Source organism: Rhopalosiphum maidis, chromosome 4 (genome assembly GCF_003676215.2).
Source record: "Rhopalosiphum maidis isolate BTI-1 chromosome 4, ASM367621v3, whole genome shotgun sequence".
NCBI classification, from domain to species: Eukaryota; Metazoa; Arthropoda; class Insecta; order Hemiptera; family Aphididae; genus Rhopalosiphum; species Rhopalosiphum maidis.
Genome location: NC_040880.1, coordinates 7,117,419 through 7,137,630, shown reverse-complemented (window position 1 = coordinate 7,137,630; position 20,212 = coordinate 7,117,419). Strand labels below are relative to the sequence as shown.

The 20,212-nt window shown below is 25.6% G+C and overlaps 2 protein-coding genes across 2 annotated transcripts in view; one reads left to right on the top strand and one right to left on the bottom strand.

Annotated features, from left to right (window-relative positions):
• The window catches only part of LOC113549153 (annetocin receptor), a 98,129-nt gene that overhangs the window by 64,774 nt on the left and 13,143 nt on the right, over positions 1–20,212 (bottom strand). Inside the window, exon 2 of the mRNA XM_026950329.1 lies at positions 13,151–13,208. Coding sequence (XP_026806130.1) covers positions 13,151–13,187 — 37 coding nt within the window. The 5' untranslated portion in view covers positions 13,188–13,208. The remainder of the gene's footprint in view (positions 1–13,150; positions 13,209–20,212) is intronic.
• LOC113549154 lies at positions 416–17,966 on the top strand. Its single transcript, XM_026950330.1, has 2 exons — positions 416–750; positions 17,552–17,966. Exon 2 carries the CDS (start codon positions 17,592–17,594, stop codon positions 17,874–17,876), a length of 285 nt encoding a protein of 94 aa, XP_026806131.1. The 5' UTR covers positions 416–750; positions 17,552–17,591; the 3' UTR covers positions 17,877–17,966.

Below are 20,212 nucleotides of genomic sequence, written 5' to 3'. Positions count from 1 at the left end.
CGGTGAGAATATAATTCAAAAATAAAACACGTAACACACAAGACGTCCGACAAGAACACACAGCCGGATATCCGGATAGTATATTATATTGTTATGCAACCGTTTAATATTATGTTTCGACGTTTGGTACCTACATAATATCTTGACGACGACGGGTCCGAAGAGCACGCTAACGCAAAAAGTCACCTGCCCCTTCCGGTACCGGACTTACAGTCTGCATGACCACGTGACCCGGCACGTGTGACAAGTTCTCCCGAAGTAGTACCCACTCCTTTCCCCTCTCCTTTTGAATAGCGTCCATTGCCAAGGTGGAGGAACACACTGTAATTGGCCGACTCCACGGCATGAAATTTCATACAAAGCATCAACCGTGAAAAAAAAAAAACCGTAGAAAACGTTATTTGTTGCGCGCTAACACCGACCGCGTCTCTCTGTCACTCTTCCTCTCACTGAACGACCCGACTCCGGCCATCTGCACACCCGGCACACACGGTTGTTCTAGTGTTGTGTTGTTCCGAAGACCATAGTGCCGGTAGTCGCATGTTATCGCCGACGCTGGTCGTACCGCCGCCGACCAACACGCCGCGCCGTGACAACCGCGAGTCGTGTTCGTAAATATATATAGTGTCAACATCACAATACTTTGATATAATAGTTAACCCGCGACAATAATAACAAGCGCGATTCGGTGTGTACACGCCGTGTGTTGTACGCACGTACAGACATAAGCATCGCGACACAGACGAAAAGGTACGTTCAACACTATTGTTTATAGTGGATACCTATCTATATAATAGTGTGTTTATGATGAAATCAAATAGTGGTATTTAGAACTTCGAAGCAATAAAGACAATACACCTCGACATTCGCTTATTTCGTCCCAAGTCGGTACCTAACGGTTTATTTATATATACGGACCTCTTTATGTTCGTTGACGATTACAATACCTATTGAAAAATCATTTTTGATAAATACAACTGATTCAGCGAAAAAAAAAAAAAGCAAATCGTATTTATCGTTTAATTCGTCCAATTTATTTTTACTGAAAAAAATACCTTTATTTTTAAAGTTGCATATATATAGGTATATATTTTATTTTCAAGAATGCAGAAGTACCTCTATTATATTATGTATACAAACGCACAAAACCACAATTTCTCACTTTTTTAAGATTTATTTTAATTTATTTTAATAATTTGCTTAATTATAAATACCTATAGTGAAAATAGTTCTATATACTATGTATAGAAATAAAAAAAACATAAAGACCTTCCTTATACTTATACTTATATATTGTGTATACAACGTATTTTGAATAAATTAAATATTTAATTAATTAATAAGTTTGATAAATGTACATCGAATCTTGAATTAAAATTTCATTATTTTATTTTTAATTGCCATTATTGTAATTTTGTTTTTTTTTTTACTAAAATATTCTGAGTTAAACTAAACGTAATAATTTATATCTCACAAAAATATTAAAACCATAAATCAATTAAACATATATTTATTTTAAAATTAAATAAATTATTAAATCCTCTTAAAATGTTTAATTTTTAATTACCTACCTAATAGTTAAATTGAATATTAATATATTTTTTTACACTTTTTTAGTGTATAGGAATATTTTTTTATTATTTACAATATTTTATAATTATTGTATTTTATTGTTTTACCGTAAGCAATTCAAGACATATATTTAGCAATTTTTCGCCGAGTAATAAACATAACCTTAAAAACATCTACCAATTGTATAACAATTAAGCTATCATGCGGGGAAACAATTATTATGCATGAAAGTTTTATGGTAAAACACATAAACTTATTTATTAATAGTTAGATATTCTCAAACATTATTTTAAATGTAAATAAATAGTTTTAAATAGGCAGTTAAGAAATTTTTCATAAATGCATAGGTTATTCTTAATATTATTAAGAATAACAGTTACTTAATTGATTTAATCAAATTCAGTATTCTATTAAAAAAAAAATATAGATTATATAGATTTGTTTACAAGATTCAAAATTAGATAGGTAGGTAGGTAATACAATTTTTTATAAGCCACAGTTAACTACCCGAGTAAATAACCGTGTGCTAAACGTAAGATATTTATATATTCAATATTTCTAATTATTTATTTATTTATTACTAGCATAAAATATTAAAGTTAATAAATGTTAATATTAAAAATAGTGTAATAAACTTTTCAAGCCATAGAATTAAAAATAAAAATTAAATTAAAGGAAAACGTCAAATTTTTAAATTTTTTCATGTAGTTTAAACGTAATGAAATTAAAATAATAACAATTATTACGTAGGTATATAATAAAATACTAAGCTATTTAATTGGTTAATATATTTCAAGTCACTGCTTATTATTTGTTTATATTTATCAGATATAAAAAATAAAAATAGTTTTGATTACATAAAATTCGTTACACTTTAAATGACTTTGAACCGAAATTCACTGAATAATCAGTTCGATGGGCAATATAAAAAAAATCCTTGATCTGCATTTCCACCGCAATGGATTTCAGACGAAATAAATTAGAATAAAATCATTATAATTATACTCGAAATATAAATCGTTATCTATGGTCGTACGTGACTTAATATTTTGAATAATTTATTAATATTTTTATTTTAAATTATTTGTATTATTTCGTAAGATTTTTTTTCGAAATCATCTGTTAGAAAAGATGGAGATAGCACGTAACGTCAACGTAGCGTTTTCTTGAGAAAACAAATGAGAAAATCAAAGATAAAACGTCTGATAAATAGATAAGGTTGCACGAAACTTTAGGAGCACTTCTTATTTAATAAAAAATGACAAAATTAATTGAAAAAAAAAACGAAAAGGAAAATTCCATTGTCGTAGGACTAATACGTTTTACATTATACAATTATATTTTATTTTATCAATTTTATAAATATTCAGTTTAAAAAAAATACAGTTGCTATTCAATTTCTTTTAAAAATAAAAATAAATCTATTGATATATATATCGTTATAATAATGTTAATTCGATAGACTGTTTAAAACGAAAATATTACAGTTAATAGTTCGTTTTGATAACCGATATTAGAAACATGAACTTAATTTCAAATTTAAATCGTTTACACATTTCCATTAAGATGACATAAAAAAATGTTAGCTTATTCTATCTTATGAAACTTCACAAAATACGATTACACCAGTGAACAACAACAATAACAACTTCAACGACTATTATTTATTGTTTATATCGAACTCAAGTGTTGAATGTTTTAAAAATGAAACAATATCACTCTCGATGGAAATCCAGGCCATTGCACACGTATTTTTATGCACATGCTCGTGATCATATTATTATTATTGTTTATCCAACGATGGCGGAATTCGCCCGTTTCATCTCAGCGAGCCCGATACCTCATCGCCGTTACACCTGTGTAGGTACCCGAAGGTCGTCTCGGCACCGGCCCGACAATATATTATCACATAAATCGCACGGTGCGCGCCGCGCACCGTGCCCGACCCTTCGACGTGTAGCAGGACTGTCCGAAACCGTTGGCAAACGCGCGCGGTACATAACATAATACATACGTGTTACGCTATAATATATTATTCAACAAAGTCCGTTCTTCATCTTTCACGAGAGAGCTTTGTACCGAGATGAAATAATATAATATATTTTACCGGGACTCCCGTCGGTGCATAATATAATGCGGACTACCTACGCAGCAGTGTCAACGGCAGCGACGAGTCGGGCGGGCGTGGCGTAAGTTATCACGTCTTTTACAGTCTTATCGACAACGTCGTGCGAACGCTATTTTTTCGGTGAGTACATATATGCGCGCCCGTGTGCGTGTGTGGGCTCTGTGGTTTTAGGTACCTAACGAAATAATAATAATAATAATAAAAAAAAAAAAAAAAACGCGAACGACTTTAATGTATCATTATACATTTGCTGTGCACCTATTATATTATACGGCCCTAGGAAAAGTGTCTTTCGGTCGGATTTGTGTGAAATTGTGATGGCGTCGACGTCGACGCGTATTGACACGACGTAAGTTTGGGACCGACCGAGTGGCGCGACGGAAACAGCCGTGACCTTATGATATATTTTATATATATGTATATGTATATATATATACGTTCATAAATCATTGTCTACTTCAGACATCCGCGACTGCCACCTCGTCTACCTCCACTGCATCTATACCACTGATGCCACAGTCGTGTTGATCTCATTAACCGCTTATACATAACGTGCTCGCGAACACCGTTCCCTATATAATAATATATTATAATGCTACTTCTTCCACCGAACAACACATACCCGCCGCCGCACGCTCGACAGCTTGCCCGAAATTTCGGTTGACCTGGCACAATATAATAATAGTAATGCCAGGTAGGTACTTGTCCCCGTACGTGATATTATCATCGTTATGATTTTCATAATTGTTCGAGACTTATGCCCTTGATCGGTTCGCTGACAGACTTCATTCCCGTTCGATAAAATGCATATTACCCGCGTGACTCGTATAATATACATCACCTGTACGTTTTTATCTATTTAAATTTTGAAGTACGGTTTTTGTAATTTGTCAGTGTACTTACGTAAAAATCACGTTTTTAAACACCTATACCTACATTTTTATTACTGTTTGAAAATATTCCTTTGTTGATAGACTAATAGTATAACATAACATATCCTAACTGTTTGGTTTTATTTTTTATTTCATTTGTATATACCATAATATTTATCTATGATAATATAATGGTACAAACTTTTCTTTTTTTAAACAAAAACCACACTTTATAACCGTAAAATATTACGATATGTTTCTATTCGAAATTTGAACGAAGTGTTTTTTGTGTTAAGTATTAAACATTTTATAGGTAATAGTGCATTCTATTATTTTATTATTAGTTTCAGAAAATATTATGATAATTTTTTAATACTGTTTTATTGATTAATATTAATCTTATAAATTGTAACTATTGTGCCATAATACGTAGGTATACCTACTAATTTTGAATTAAATATACCATTAATTTTACATTTTAATTATATAATATTAAATTTTGCTTTGTAATATATTTTATTACTAAGAATTACTATTTTTAGTAGATACATTTATCACTAATAGAAACTGTTTGTTGTTGATTCAAATACACCGATATTTTCAAAAACATCACGTTATTCACAATTTACAGTTAAAATGGGTGGTGCTTATTTGTAAAAAAATATAAATAAAATAGCAGCACATTTTCAAACCGTATATAAATCCAAATATCAAAAACAATGGTCCTTAAGTACTTCTACCATTTTAAAAAAAATCAAAATTTTTTCAATGTATAATTTTACGATAAAAAAAAGCTGAGTATGGAAGTAGTTATATGGAAGTACATTTTAGAAGTAAAATACTGTGGTGGTCGGAAAAAAAAATAATAATAAATACGTCTGCAGGTCACTGATCACTGTATTTGGTCAACGTATACATAACATTATAATATCATAATAATATATTAACAGTTACCGTTATAACTTATAACACACAAACCAGTGTGAATACGAAAATAAACCATGGGTGGAAAGGGCAATAATTAAGATTTTTTTATATAACTCTTGTCTCTTGTTAAGTACGTTATCATATTTCCGATGTCTGGCATTAATATATTTCTTGAATTTGCATAATTTAACTTTAATATTTATTTAATATCCTTATCACATGATGAATGTATAGAAGTTCTCACGGGGAGCGGCTTGTATGGGAGATAGATCCTCGTAATGTTTTTTTTAAGTAACAAATAACAGGTATTGAATTATTGTTATGTTATTATTATTATTATTTGTAACAACGATATCCATGCATAACTGATCGTGTATACCTATAAATAAATATATTAATGGTAACTGATAAATAATTGTTGATTCATTATCATTATCAACACTAATAATAAGGATATTTACAGTGATAATTATTATACCCAATAATAATAATAATTTGATAATAATACGAATAACAGCTGCAGATGGTAAGTGGTGACAAAGATAAAAATAATATGATCTACTATGGTCTCCACGGACATCTTCGCAATTAATTTGTATATTCCCCCTTCCCCTAATGAAGAATCCTAAGAACGCTATTGAATGAATGTATTGGTTTTATAATCATATGTTTTTTTTATTTGTATTACGTGACCTTAAAAAATTCTTTATAAACGGTAATGTTTACGTAATACTAGTTTTCAACAACAATGGTTTTGTTATTTTATCGTCATTTGAAATATGATCAATATTAAACACTTGAAATTTCCACCATATATTTATACAACAAACAAACCCCCATAGAATTTTACGTAAAAGTAGATAAGCTTAGTAGTTTAAATATTAAAATCATAAAATATGTATTTGAAATGTATATTAAATACAAAACATAACCGTAATGCTTGTATTTAAATACTTAACAACTATAGAGAATTTTAAGTATCAATAGTATGTTAATAAACGTTTTATCGTTTTATCAAAACAAAAAATAAATAAATATTTCCTTGGTATTTGTTTTTGTATATTACTTTAGGATCACAATAAAATCAATACATTCTAAAATAATTACTCTCTATACATTTATAATATATTATTGTATTGCTGAATAACTAGGTCCTATTCGCGTGAATACATAGTTCATCTAAGACAGTTAAAATCAATCAATGAAAACATTATTTTAAACAACGGGAAAGTGATCAATAAAATAGGGGGAAATCCTGGAAACCACTATGTTGTACAGTAGGTGTCGAATGTACCCAGTCATTGAGTAATTTACCGAAATGAATGTGTTCAATTCGAATTCAATAATAAATTATTGCATACGAAAAACAATTTTGAGTGAAGACCGTCTGTCTTCTGATATCATTATGTATATTTGATGATATATTATTATAATATATTTATATTTCTATATACTATACATATCAAAATAACAATAAATCATAAAAAGTAATTTATTTTATTATATATAATATGAGTAATACGAAAATATTGTATTTATTTTATTTTTTTGTTTAATTAATGTAATAAATTAATAGTATCTGTTTAGATTTTAGACTATGCATTATTGTTATTAACTTTTGAGTGAATACAAAATTACCGGTGTAACTATATGAATTAGTTAGTGGTATAAATAAGCCATTAGATTAAAATAAACCTAAATATTTAGAAATTTCATTATATGTTATTACATATTATAATATAATAAATTATTATTATTAATAATGTATTATGTAAAGTATTCAAATTTCCGTGAAATTTTGTTTAAATAACAATAAAATAATTCGAATTATTAATTATTTTTTTAAATATCCGATTTCGTAAAAATTTAAAACTTTAACCGTCTAAAATAAAATAATTTGTGTATATGTTTTTTAGATTAGTTTCTAAAGTTTTAGTTTTTCAGAATCTAAAATAAATTCTTACATGCTTAGTTGGTTTCAGATTGACAAACATGTCAAATATATTTTTTAATGAACATTAAGAACAACATAACATTTGTTAGCATATTTAAAGGAAGTTCGATTGTATTGCATGTAACATAAAATATCCTTTCACCTTCATGTACTTAGTATATAATTTAGTTCCTAATGTTCCTATACCTATTAACAATTAACTTTTACTTGAACATAGCCTATTATTATGCACTTCTTAAAACGAAAGATAACATTCTACAAGGGCATATAGGTACTCATATTTATTAACAAACTATAGTATTTTAATAAATCAATGATTTATCTTTAATGGTACATGCTATAATGGTGCAGAATTAACTAACTTAATTTAAGAATAAAGGTCCATAAAAAATAAATTTAAAAAAATGTTAATTAAATCGGGAATAAGTTAATAAGGACCTTCAGAATATTATATATTAAAATATTTTATTTATAGAATTAAAACCTATTTTTTAAAACAATAAATGATTAGATTTATTTAAAAGCGTAACTAAATGTTGTTTATTAAATAAATACATGTACCTATTTATCTATTTGGTTGATGAGGAGATATAAATAAAATTGTTTTAAAGTATTCATAGAAGAAAAAAAAGGTTTTAATCATTTAATTTTAAAATTAGCCGTTTCTGAAAAAGTTATAAAAATGAAAAATGTTATATAATTTATGAAATCACAAAAAAATACATGAATCTGAGATATTTATCAAGCAATCTAAAGTAAATATGCAAATCCCTGAACTTTTGGTCCCAAATTATAACGTTATGCAAATAGATATAATTAGCATTGGCTAAAATGTAACCCAATTTACAATTGACATACGTGAGATTTAAATGATAAAGTAGCTATTATTTTATAAATGATAAAACGATGCACGTAATGATAGAATTAACGATTATTATACGAGTACCATTAAAAATGTCTTACGTTAAATCGGCTACTGCGTACTGTAATGTGTGATTTTTGTAATTTTTTTTTTTTTTAATCATTTTAAAGTCAAATACGTATTTGTGAAACATATAAGAATATAAGAAGATCCTTAAGAATATTAATATTTTAGTTTAGGTTTGAAAACCCACTCTATCAAAATTATGAACAATATTTTGATATATCTTATCTGAATTAATTTAAGAATTCTGTGTCAAAAAAAAAAAAAAAAAAACAATCACAACATACTCGCGTAGGTACGGTAGACATTGTTCGTTTCAGAATCATTTTTTTTTTTTTAACGCAATGTTTTATTAATGAACAATAGCTGGTATTATACCAACATTAATACAACGTTGTCTAGCGCTGAACTGAGTTCCCGACACCGACACGTGAAAATAATAATTTATGATCCACTCTTCACAATAATTTTTTTTCTTTATCAACAAACTCAAATAGACAGTTGCGCCTAACGCTTGTACCTAAAGGAATTTTGATGATGTCCGCGGTATACGATTTAAATTATGGCCAATAGTCACTGGTCCCTTTACTGCAGTCTACAGATTACAATAGTTACTTCTATTAGGTAGGCGGCAGTACTAGGCACTAGGTACTATTCATTGGATGATTTGTCGTCAATTAATCCATTAACGAATGAATTATTATTCAAAACTATTAAAGCAACAAAATCAAATTAATAATGTCACGGTTATTTATTTTCAAGTTCGATATGTCGACTCAACGCTATAAATTATATTGTTATCGGATTCACGTATATTAATGAAGCTAATACTATTGCAAACATTAAATTTTTTATAAACAATTTAATTTTCTCCTACTCCGATATTTTTGTCTCGTGTGGTTTGATTGAACTGCCACAGTGATGCTCTAAGGTTACTCGGTGAACTATATTATATTTTTAGAAACAAAATTTAATAATAATTTAATATAATACTATAAATGTGCTTAGGTTTACTTACCAATATGTTCTGGCGTTTCGCGTCATAGAAATTTATGATAATAAATTGTTATTTTTCTCTTTACTATTCGCGGAAGAAAACATTAAGATGTATGGGTAAATATGTTTCAATTTTTTTAAATTATTATGTGAAATACTAAAATATAGTAAGGGCAATATTGTGTTGTATATTTTGATAAAAAAAAAATCTTAATTTGGTGATTTATATTATTAAAAAATATATTTTTATCCTTGCCATTCACATCTTTTATATACCTCCATCAACTCATTTTCGTGAATCATTTGTGGGACACCTACTAACGTTTTCTGAGGGATAATGATTAATGGTAGCAGAAAACATTTTTCGTACTCCTGCTATACTATTTTTTATTTATTATTTTTATAGATCGATATGGTCAATTTATTTGCTTTTGCTTTTTGTAAAATCTCAGCCATAGCGATACACATTTATTATAGTGTCGTGTAGTGCATATAACTGGCAGCTTAAAAGATTATAAAATTATAACAAGAGTATTATAATTATAATATCAATAAAATTTTAATATACAGTATACGAAAATTGTATAAAATATATGAAGAATTAATTTATTCTGTTTTAATTTCCTTAGAGTATCCTTAGATAGAATATTTTTCCAATTTGAACTTCAAAATAAATATTGTTATTAAATTATACGTTTAAGATTGTAATTTAAATATTTTATTTAAAATACGTATTACTAAAAAGGTAACTGTTACTTTTTAAACTCTCTTAAATATCTCTAAAAACATTGAAATTGTTTAAAAATATAAGTAACAAAATGTTAATAACTAACGGGTCAAATAAATTCAGTATATCTACGTTTAAATAATGTCATTAATTAACTACTTGCCATTCACATGACGAATGGTGTAAATAATCTTAATCAAAATTATTTAGATAAAAATAATATGGTAAATACTTTTACAAACTAACAAACCACTAGTAACCATAAATTCTAAAATTAGTGTTTTTATAAGATGTGTTACCAAAATTCACAAATATGAAAAATAAAAAGATTATTTATCTAATGTATTTAAAATGAACTGGAATATGTCAATCAAGAATATTCCATCGGGTTGTTAGATACTTCAGTTAACTGCTTTTTGAATGGAATTTCACCAAATGTCATGATAATTGGTTTATTGGAATAATCAACTATTTGTATATTAACTAGGTACTGATATTGCAGACAATAATCATAAATGTAATTTAAATTATTGTTACATTTCAATATTATATAAAACTACAAAATTATGCATAAATATGTACGTATTTATGTTTTAATTAAGAATTGGATATTTAAAATGTTTATATCCAAGAAAGAAAGAAAAAGACCATTTCATACAATAATTTTATTATATCGTATTTGAATATCAAATAATTTGATTTTTAATGAAATATATATATTTTTTTTTTATCAATACTGAATATTTATCATCAGCCGCATATACTAATTTAGTTTGTTATAACTTTAGTTGGAAAAAATAAACATTCTACCTTTTCTACCCATGCTATTTTTGCTTAATTTATTTTAAGCAAATATATATATACAGAGTGAGGGGATAAAGATATTTAATGTAATTTAAATACTAAAAAAATGTAATTTCATTACAACCTTTTAATTTTTTAATTATCAATTAAATTCTATTAATACTTATATTATATAATTATATTTTAGTCAGTTTTGTTATAAACTTTAATTAAATTACGTTTGCAGGATTTAAATATATAGTAACGAAAGAAAATTTAAAATTAATTTGTAAATTAAATAAATTGTTAAAAAAAAAAAAACAATAGTTAGTATGTATTAAATATATTTAATTTACTAATTGTGTAAGAAAAAAATATCACTTTTCACTTAACTTTTTTTTTTTTTAATAGTAGGTACAATTATAGGTACATGACTTAAATTATTAATATTTAAAATGTTTTTATATCAGTTTAATTTTTTTAGTATAATTTTATATTGATTAGACAAGGGAACAAATAATTTAAACTCAAATATCATACAACTATACTTGTTCAAATCAAAATATTTTTAGTTACATGTACTTTAGATTTATTATTATTCAAAACTATAGTAATGAAAACGTGTTTAATTTTAATTTAGGAAAAGTTATTATGTATTTTACCTGCATGGCTGCATAGAATTAAAATATAATACATGCACATACGAAACGTAAGAACTAAACTGTGGATCTATATGGTATGTTTCGGATACAAACAATATATGAATAAAATAATTTTAAGTTAAATAGCTCTTGGAAATATCCTGGAAACCCTATTCGAGATGAATAACTAAACTTTACACTCGTACTTAAAAATTAAAACATTTGGTAAAGAAACAAAATCTATTCGTGAAAAATTAAATTGAAGATCCAATAATGATTTTCTATTTATATCAATTATTTATAATTACTTATCTGCTGTTTAATTTGAATAAATAAGGTAAACCAATAACCATTTACATTACTCCCTCCACCATTACCCTAAGACTGAAATATGGTATAAATACTATTGGCAAAGAAACTGTTTAGCTTGAAAAATGTGCATATATTATAGATGAAAATATCAATAAAAATAGGTATCAATGAATCGTATGATTTTAATGTAACGGTAGTAAGCTTAATACTATAGATTATATTTTAAAAATAAAATTACGTTCATTTTATTCATTTTTCTTTGACAAATTAACGTCAAATTTAACATGTCATAAATATTTGTCTTCCAGTCGCTTATTTGATATAAATATGTTTTTCCTTATAAATGTATACATGACACACATTTATGGTGAAATATACATCAATTTTATAATAATAATTATTATTATTTTAATAAGTCAAGTTCAAGTATAATGAGCACACTGTTGATAATACATTATTGATTTGATTTAATATTTATTTACGCACGCAATGTTATAACGATACTTAATAATAATTGCAGTTTTGTGTAACAATACTAATTATGCAATTTTATACATTAACATTCGTAGAAGTGTCGAATGTATTAATACTATATTAATATATGTATTGGGTACAATATATTGTTATGGCGATTATAATAGTAAAATGATAATTAAAATATATGAACACATCTGATTATTTTTTAATAGAAATTTTTTTTACCCAGTTGTTTTTAAAATTAATAATATAATACCCATTTCATTGTTTTACTTTTTTTTTATGGTAACCATATAACGAAGTACATATAAATAGCACTAAATGAGTGTGAGAGGGTAAATTTTTTGGATATACCACTGATTTTTTTTAATGAAAAACTTGAAAAAATTGGATTGTAATTCGATAAATATAAAATATAATATTTATAAAAAAAATATAATCATTTATACATAGCTTATAGTGTCAAGGTTAGGTTAATAAGATGGTGATTTTTCTATTTTCATTCCATTTTTTTTTTTTTTTTTTGTGTCAAAGTTATTATCCGTAACACGACAATACGATCAGTTCAAGGATCTAAACACAAATCGCACGGAGTTCATAAAGTGAATTCACAAATTACAATGATAATACTTTAAATCAATACACAGTTATTCACAGTAAAAATATATTTATAGGAGTTATAAATCCAAACAATGCCAATATAATACAGTATCAGTAGTAAAATGATATTTCATTTATTTAGAAGACTGCTGATTAATGTATATAGTATTGTACAATCTATATTGAATCCAAACTATGATATCAATTATACAGGTATGTTATTAATAATTATTTACCTGGTAAATGTGACTCGTTGAAGAACGTCTTCTCCATAATTAATTATTTTTGTTTAATCTAAAACAAATAATTTAATGTTAAGTACGCTATAAGAAAAAAAAATAATAGGTACATATAATAAAATGGAAATTGATTTATATTTAAGTATTTAATAAACTATGATATATATACGTTAGGTATACAGCGATAAATTAGGTTAAATATGTAGTATTATTAATTATAATTTATTTCAAAAACGATATATGTATATAATATCCCTAAAATATATTATATATTAACTAATATACATATTATATTCAATGATATAATACGTACCTACGTAGAAAAACACAATTTGAGCATTTGATTTTAATTTTTAGTTATACAATATTATGCAAAAAATTCATGGACAAAATACTCTAATAATCTTTCACTCTCCTCGACCGTAAATAGTAACATATAATGATACCACATAGAACAGTTCTCAACCTTCGTAATAAAAGTGAGACCAATTGGATGGACATAATTATCATAGATCATACACTGCAAGGTTATTATAAATCTCAAAAATGGGTTGAGAGGTCTTATAAAAATAATTCTTTGTTTTGAAGGTTTTAAAAACAATAACCGTAAAAACGGTTCGTATTTGTAACTGATGGATCCAAGTATGTGTCATTTAGAAATATAACCATTGTGATAATATATTATATTTATAATTTAAGTAATAATAAGCTATGTTTATTTATATCAATAATGCAGTTATTCGAAATCTGATTTTTAAAATTCTTAAATATACTTAGATAAAGATCGTATTTTCTGTGATATAAGAAGCAACTATTTTTTAGATAATAAGAACCTACTATTTTCACTTCAGCAGATAATATTTTGAAAGTTTTAATATATCTAAATCGAAATTTAAACGAGTAGTATTCTAATTATTATACATTAGATAATAAAAGTAATAGACTTGGAAAATATGGAGGTTATGAAGATTTAAAATTATAATATTCAATAAAAATGATAAATTAATAATAATATTTATCTACCGATATTTTATAATTTGTAAAAATTGTAAGAATATAATAAATATTATATTCAATATTAGATTTATTTTGTATTTTTTTATAAATTTATACTTAGTATAAATAAATTATTTATTCTATAACTACCTACTCATTAGAACTTTGTTTTAGATAAATACATCTTTATATTTTAAATAATTAAATATAAAAAGGGAATTCTGGTTTCTCAAATTAAAAATAGAAATTTTTATCACCATAAGACACTTCTTAAATAGTACAAAATATTTTAAGTTATTAGTATTTAATATCACTTTATTTAATCATATAGCACATTTTTTTTATCTGTACAAATAACTCATAATATATATTTATATTTTCAATACAAAATTAATAATGAAACAATATGGTTAATAAGTTATGTAAATAAAAATATTAAACTCCTATTATAAATATATTTAAATAATAATCAATTTTCTAGGTATAAGTAATGTTTTTGAAAATTTAATAACAAGACTTGCCTAATTTATATTTCTAGAAAAATCGTCTTTAAAACTTAATATTGATTGAACTAATCTTTTAATGACTAATTATGAATGATTATCGTAAATAATTTTTGACATTTTTTAATACAGAAAAGGGCCATTTCCCATTTGCATTATGATATGCCTGGCAAACAAATTATTATTTTTAAAGTAATTTCAACATTAAGGAAATTGTTGTTTAAAAACGCGTTAATATTACTTTTTCGATATATAGTAAAAATATATATTTTTTTTTAATGAATTATTTTATCATAAAATCGTGTGTACCATATCCTCTAAATTACAGATGTACAGTTAAATTGATTTAATATGCATTATCAGAAAAACATCATACTGGTCACATTTGACACTTTTGTTTTATTAAGTTGAGTGTAATTAATTTGACCATTATAGTATAAAACTACGATAATCTTCTATAGTATTCGCGTACTATTAAAAATGACATGAGACTTCCTCTTTTTAAAATACTAAATCAACTAAATCGTTTGCAAACCACAGTGACAATAGTATGTAAAATATTAACATACAGTAAAAACACAAAATAAATGCATGAAAAGCATCAAATATTGAAGATCCAATAGAATTGGTGTGCAAGTATCATGTTATTATGATAATAAAAATTAACTTGTACGAAAATAATAGACTTTATAAAATTCAAAAAAGAATAAGATAAATTTATGATTAATTTACTTATAACCAAAATAAAATAAATATAGAGATCCTCCGGCACTACTGGATAAAAAGATTACACTAATATTGGTAAATAATTGCTTGTGGCTAACAAAGATACGAACTAGTCATGACGAAACAAATTAGAAATGTCGTTAATCTGAAAAAAAAAATGTTAACTACAAAAGCCTTCGGGACACAATTACTACGGCCCTTGTGCACAGGAATAGAAATTGAATCATCGGGAAGATGAAAATCATAACAGAAAATTAACGTATTATAAATTGATAAGCATAAATGGATAAAAAAAAATCAACTTCGAAAGTAATTTACGTCTTGTAACAACAAATTAATAGTATTAAGAGGCAAGTATACGGCTATTAACTAGACACTTTTTACCATTAAAAATAAGTGCTCAATATTTACATTAGCGCCAGAAATTAAGTGACTTCAGCCATGCTAACAAAGATTCCACCACCTGTAGAATAGTTGCTTGTAGTACTGTTTTTGACTTATTGAAAAACATTGTAATCACTTCAGCTTAATTATTCGTCAGCTATTTATTCATGAAATTATGATTCAGATAACACTATAAATAAATAATTAAAACAAGCAATATTATATTTAAAATTATTAAGCGTTGTCCTAAGACCTCAACAATTTTTGTAAAATTGAAACGGTACGCTTAAAATTTTAACAGATCAGGAACAACGACAAAATTATTCTGTGGTCAAAGGTTCGGACTGTATTGTCTAATTAATACATGTAATGTATACCATTAAAAAATGTAATTAAATTAAAATTAAACGTAGTCTTATCAACTGTACTCGAGTATTCTTAACTGATGAAAAAGAAGAGGAATTTATTTTGAGCTGATTCAAAATCCGAAAGTCTAAATAATAACTTCTTGATCTGTAAATTGTAAATAAAATATTATTCAATCACTATTTATTTTGATTTGTGTCCAACGCTTAATTTAGACTATAAAAATGCATATTGAACATTTAATCGTATTATAGTAAAAATTAAACTTCCAGTAATCGGTACATTGACAGTCAGTAACTGAAAACTTGATTTTTTAATGGACTCAGTGGTGACTAATTAAGAATTCATGTCAAGAATGATTAATTACTGCACTATAACCATTGCTAAATAAAGAATTAGGTAGGACAACAATATGTGAAAAGGTAAACAGATATTTACATTAAATAATTGTGAACGGCGTGACAATGAATAATAAGTGCACAAATAATACACATGTATATACATTGTATATAAGTAGGTATTAAATAAGTCATCATTGCTCGTAAAACATGAAACATTTTAAAATAAAATCCTGTTATACTCTTAATAAACAAATAATAACTAAAATAAATATCTACAAAAACATCTGTATCAATAATATTGAACTGTTGTAGTACTCTAATTCGATTTGTTGTAATGTTTTACACGTAGGTACCTACTAATTTTGTTACCAAAATACGAAACAATAACTAATTGATATGCTAAATTATTAATTGTAATACAATTATCAAAACAAAATTAAATTACAAATTATGAATAGTTTTTTTTTTTATTCATTAAACCAATGTTTAACGACGTAAATTTTAAAAATGAACGTTTTATGTACTTAAGTATAATCACAAAGTATAAAATGATAATATTAATTTTTCAACTAAATTTCACAATTTAAATGAATTATTTTTAATGCATACTATAATGAAACGATGGCAATAAGATTCATGAAATTTTCGTTTTTTATATAATTGAATATATATATATATAATCAGAAAATATCGTATAAAAAAATCAAAAGGCAAGTGTAGGTTTTTACTTTTTTTCTGTATTAAAAACATTAAAAAAAAAATTACAATTTGTTTATAAATATAATACAATAAGTAATTGTGTTTTTTTTTTAATTAGACTGGACTGTGTAAGGGAAGGAAGCGTCCATTGGCACTCGATTAGGCAATTTATATTATTTTAACTTTTAACTAATAATCAAATCACACTTCTTTGTATTTATTTATTTATCCAAAGCATTAATGTTTTAATGTGCAAGTTTTAGTGAACCTACATTTTACTAATTATTTACCTACTAATTTAGTTTTAAAAAAAATATAATATATCATTATCGTTTTCAATATTTCCGTTGAACTTATTTTTATTTTATCTTGTTTGTGTACAGATATTCAAATCCGAAACGTTCGTGGTTCGTCGAAGAAGAAATGGGGCGTAAGCTGCAGGGTGCAAATGATACGTACGACATAGACGGACTGATCTCACCTATTTACGCGATGACAACGGTCGGCGTGGACAAGAACAACAACGGCTGGATGGGCTACAAGGCAGTGCCCATCGATGAACCCAAACCACGGACCCCATTGTTCCTGATCGATAATGGCCTAAGCGCCAAGACACTAGACGCCATGTTACACATATTCATTATATGTTTAGTACTTTTCATTATTATTAACTGTATGTGTAAATTTGTGTGGTTATTTTTAAAATGATAATGTTTTATTTATTATTGTATGTATATTGTGTACTGTGTATAGATAGTCTTAAGTAATTTACTAAGATATTTCTAATTTAAATTTAAATTTTTTTTCCGTGTAATATTATTTATAAATCATATTTTGTACATAAGCTATATAATATAATTTATTGACAATTATATTTTATAGTAATTTCATTCACCTAAGAATGTAACGACAATAGTATAATCATATCGTATTTTATTATTATCGTTATTCAAAATATACATAAATACCGTCGAGGTAAACATGTAGTAAATATCTCTGTTCAGAATTAATTATAATTAATAATCATCGTAAAATTAAATAGTAATCTCATAAAAAAAAATTGACCAACAACAAAGTAAATACTATAATAATTACCAAAGTTCAACTATTTAATATTCATTAATAGCTTATTTAATCAATACTATTAAATGCATATTCTAGAGAAATCAATTATTTATTTACCCATCTAAATAACATATGACTTTTATAACTAACAGGTACCTTTCCACGTGATCTGATTAAAATTAAACAATAAAATAATAAAAATAATATTAACCATAAAATATAGACTTACTAAATAGTCTATTAAGTATATTTTGTACCGTACTTTAAATTCTATCTTCTTAACATTGGACATTACTTTTCGGGACACAGCATCACAGCATGTTACTTCAATCACAAAAATCAGATAAACATGTTATTATTAAAAAAAAAAAAGTTGCATATTTAATCTATCTATGCAAAATTGCAAAAACTCAATAGTAATAAGTAAGTTACAAAAAAGTAAGTTCTCGTATTTTATATTCACATTGTTTAGGTGGCATAAAATGTCTGTTAGCTCTATGTTAAAAAGCATTAAGTACATTGTAGCGATGTGTGAATGAATTTAAATAATTATTTAATATTTCAAACAAATTATAGAAATTATTAATATACCCATCTAATTAAAATACAAAATAGGTATATAAACAGGTGATAAAATAAATCGTATTAAAACATATGCATTTCTAAAAGTGATATAGTCTACACATAATAATAACACTAAGACAAAATGCTTCGAATATTCTAACTTTTAGTTACAAAAACCAACTTAATAATTTTATAAATTACAAACAAATATTTCAGGTACGAGTATACCTACAAAATCGTACACGTATCGTGTACATAAAGTGACAATACGTCCTGTTTCAAACGAGAAAGTTCTGATACTGTCCCGTTATCAATACGCTCGATCATATTACGAGACAATATTAATAAAATATAATAAATTAATATTATTATTACGATGGGCAGAGCATTATAAATATTATGGCTGCGATATTAGCATTCACCACCAACACAGAAAACGTGAAATGTTCTTTCTTCGTGAACGGTTTTTTTTTATATTATTATTCCGTTACTACATTAATTAACAATAATAAAATAAAAATATATCATAAAATATATGAGTAGTTTATGTTGGAAAATTGGAAGAAAGAATATTATGCATTTGATTTAAAATAGAATAAAATCGTATTTAATGCCGTTGTACCAACTTACCAACTAGCAATCAAAAATTAAACATAATGTCGTGAAAATAATATGTATATTTTATTTTTATGAAATTCGCTAATAAATATTTACTTATCGATAAACGCACAAGGTAAACCATCTCAACACCAATTTTTTCTATATCAAATAGAATACTATAATATTTTAAACATAAAAGTTCTTGCTCAAGATACTTTTATATAGGTAACTTCATATGTCTCCCATATTGCACTACAATTTTTTAATTTTTTTATTAATGATGTTCAATATTCCGATTCACGTATAATATTATTAACTGTGACAAACTTAACTCATTTTATATTTTTAAAACTTATTATTATTATTAACTATGATTAAAAACTTCAAATGATCACTATTACTGCGAAATGATTTTAATTAATTAATATATAACTGGTGTGATCTTATTAATTTGTATTTAATATTCTGAAATGCAGAGTAATGACTTTAGTTAAAAAACGAGCCAACATAATCTTACCTAATCGTTTTCTAAGAATACTGTACTTTACTACTTTAGATGTGGTATTGTACGTTAACCGCACTCTTATTTATAAGCCATACATAATTAGTCATTAAACCTTGAATCAATAAAAACAAAAAGGATAAGGTTAGGCTTACTTTATTTTCAAATTATACTAAACAGACATTGTTACTACCCAACCTTACTTGCCGAAATAAATTATTCAACTCCTATTTTTTATAGAACTAGTCAAGCAAATATTATACTTTATGAGCTATTTCACTCTACTAGCTTCATTGATCCTGGTAATAGACGT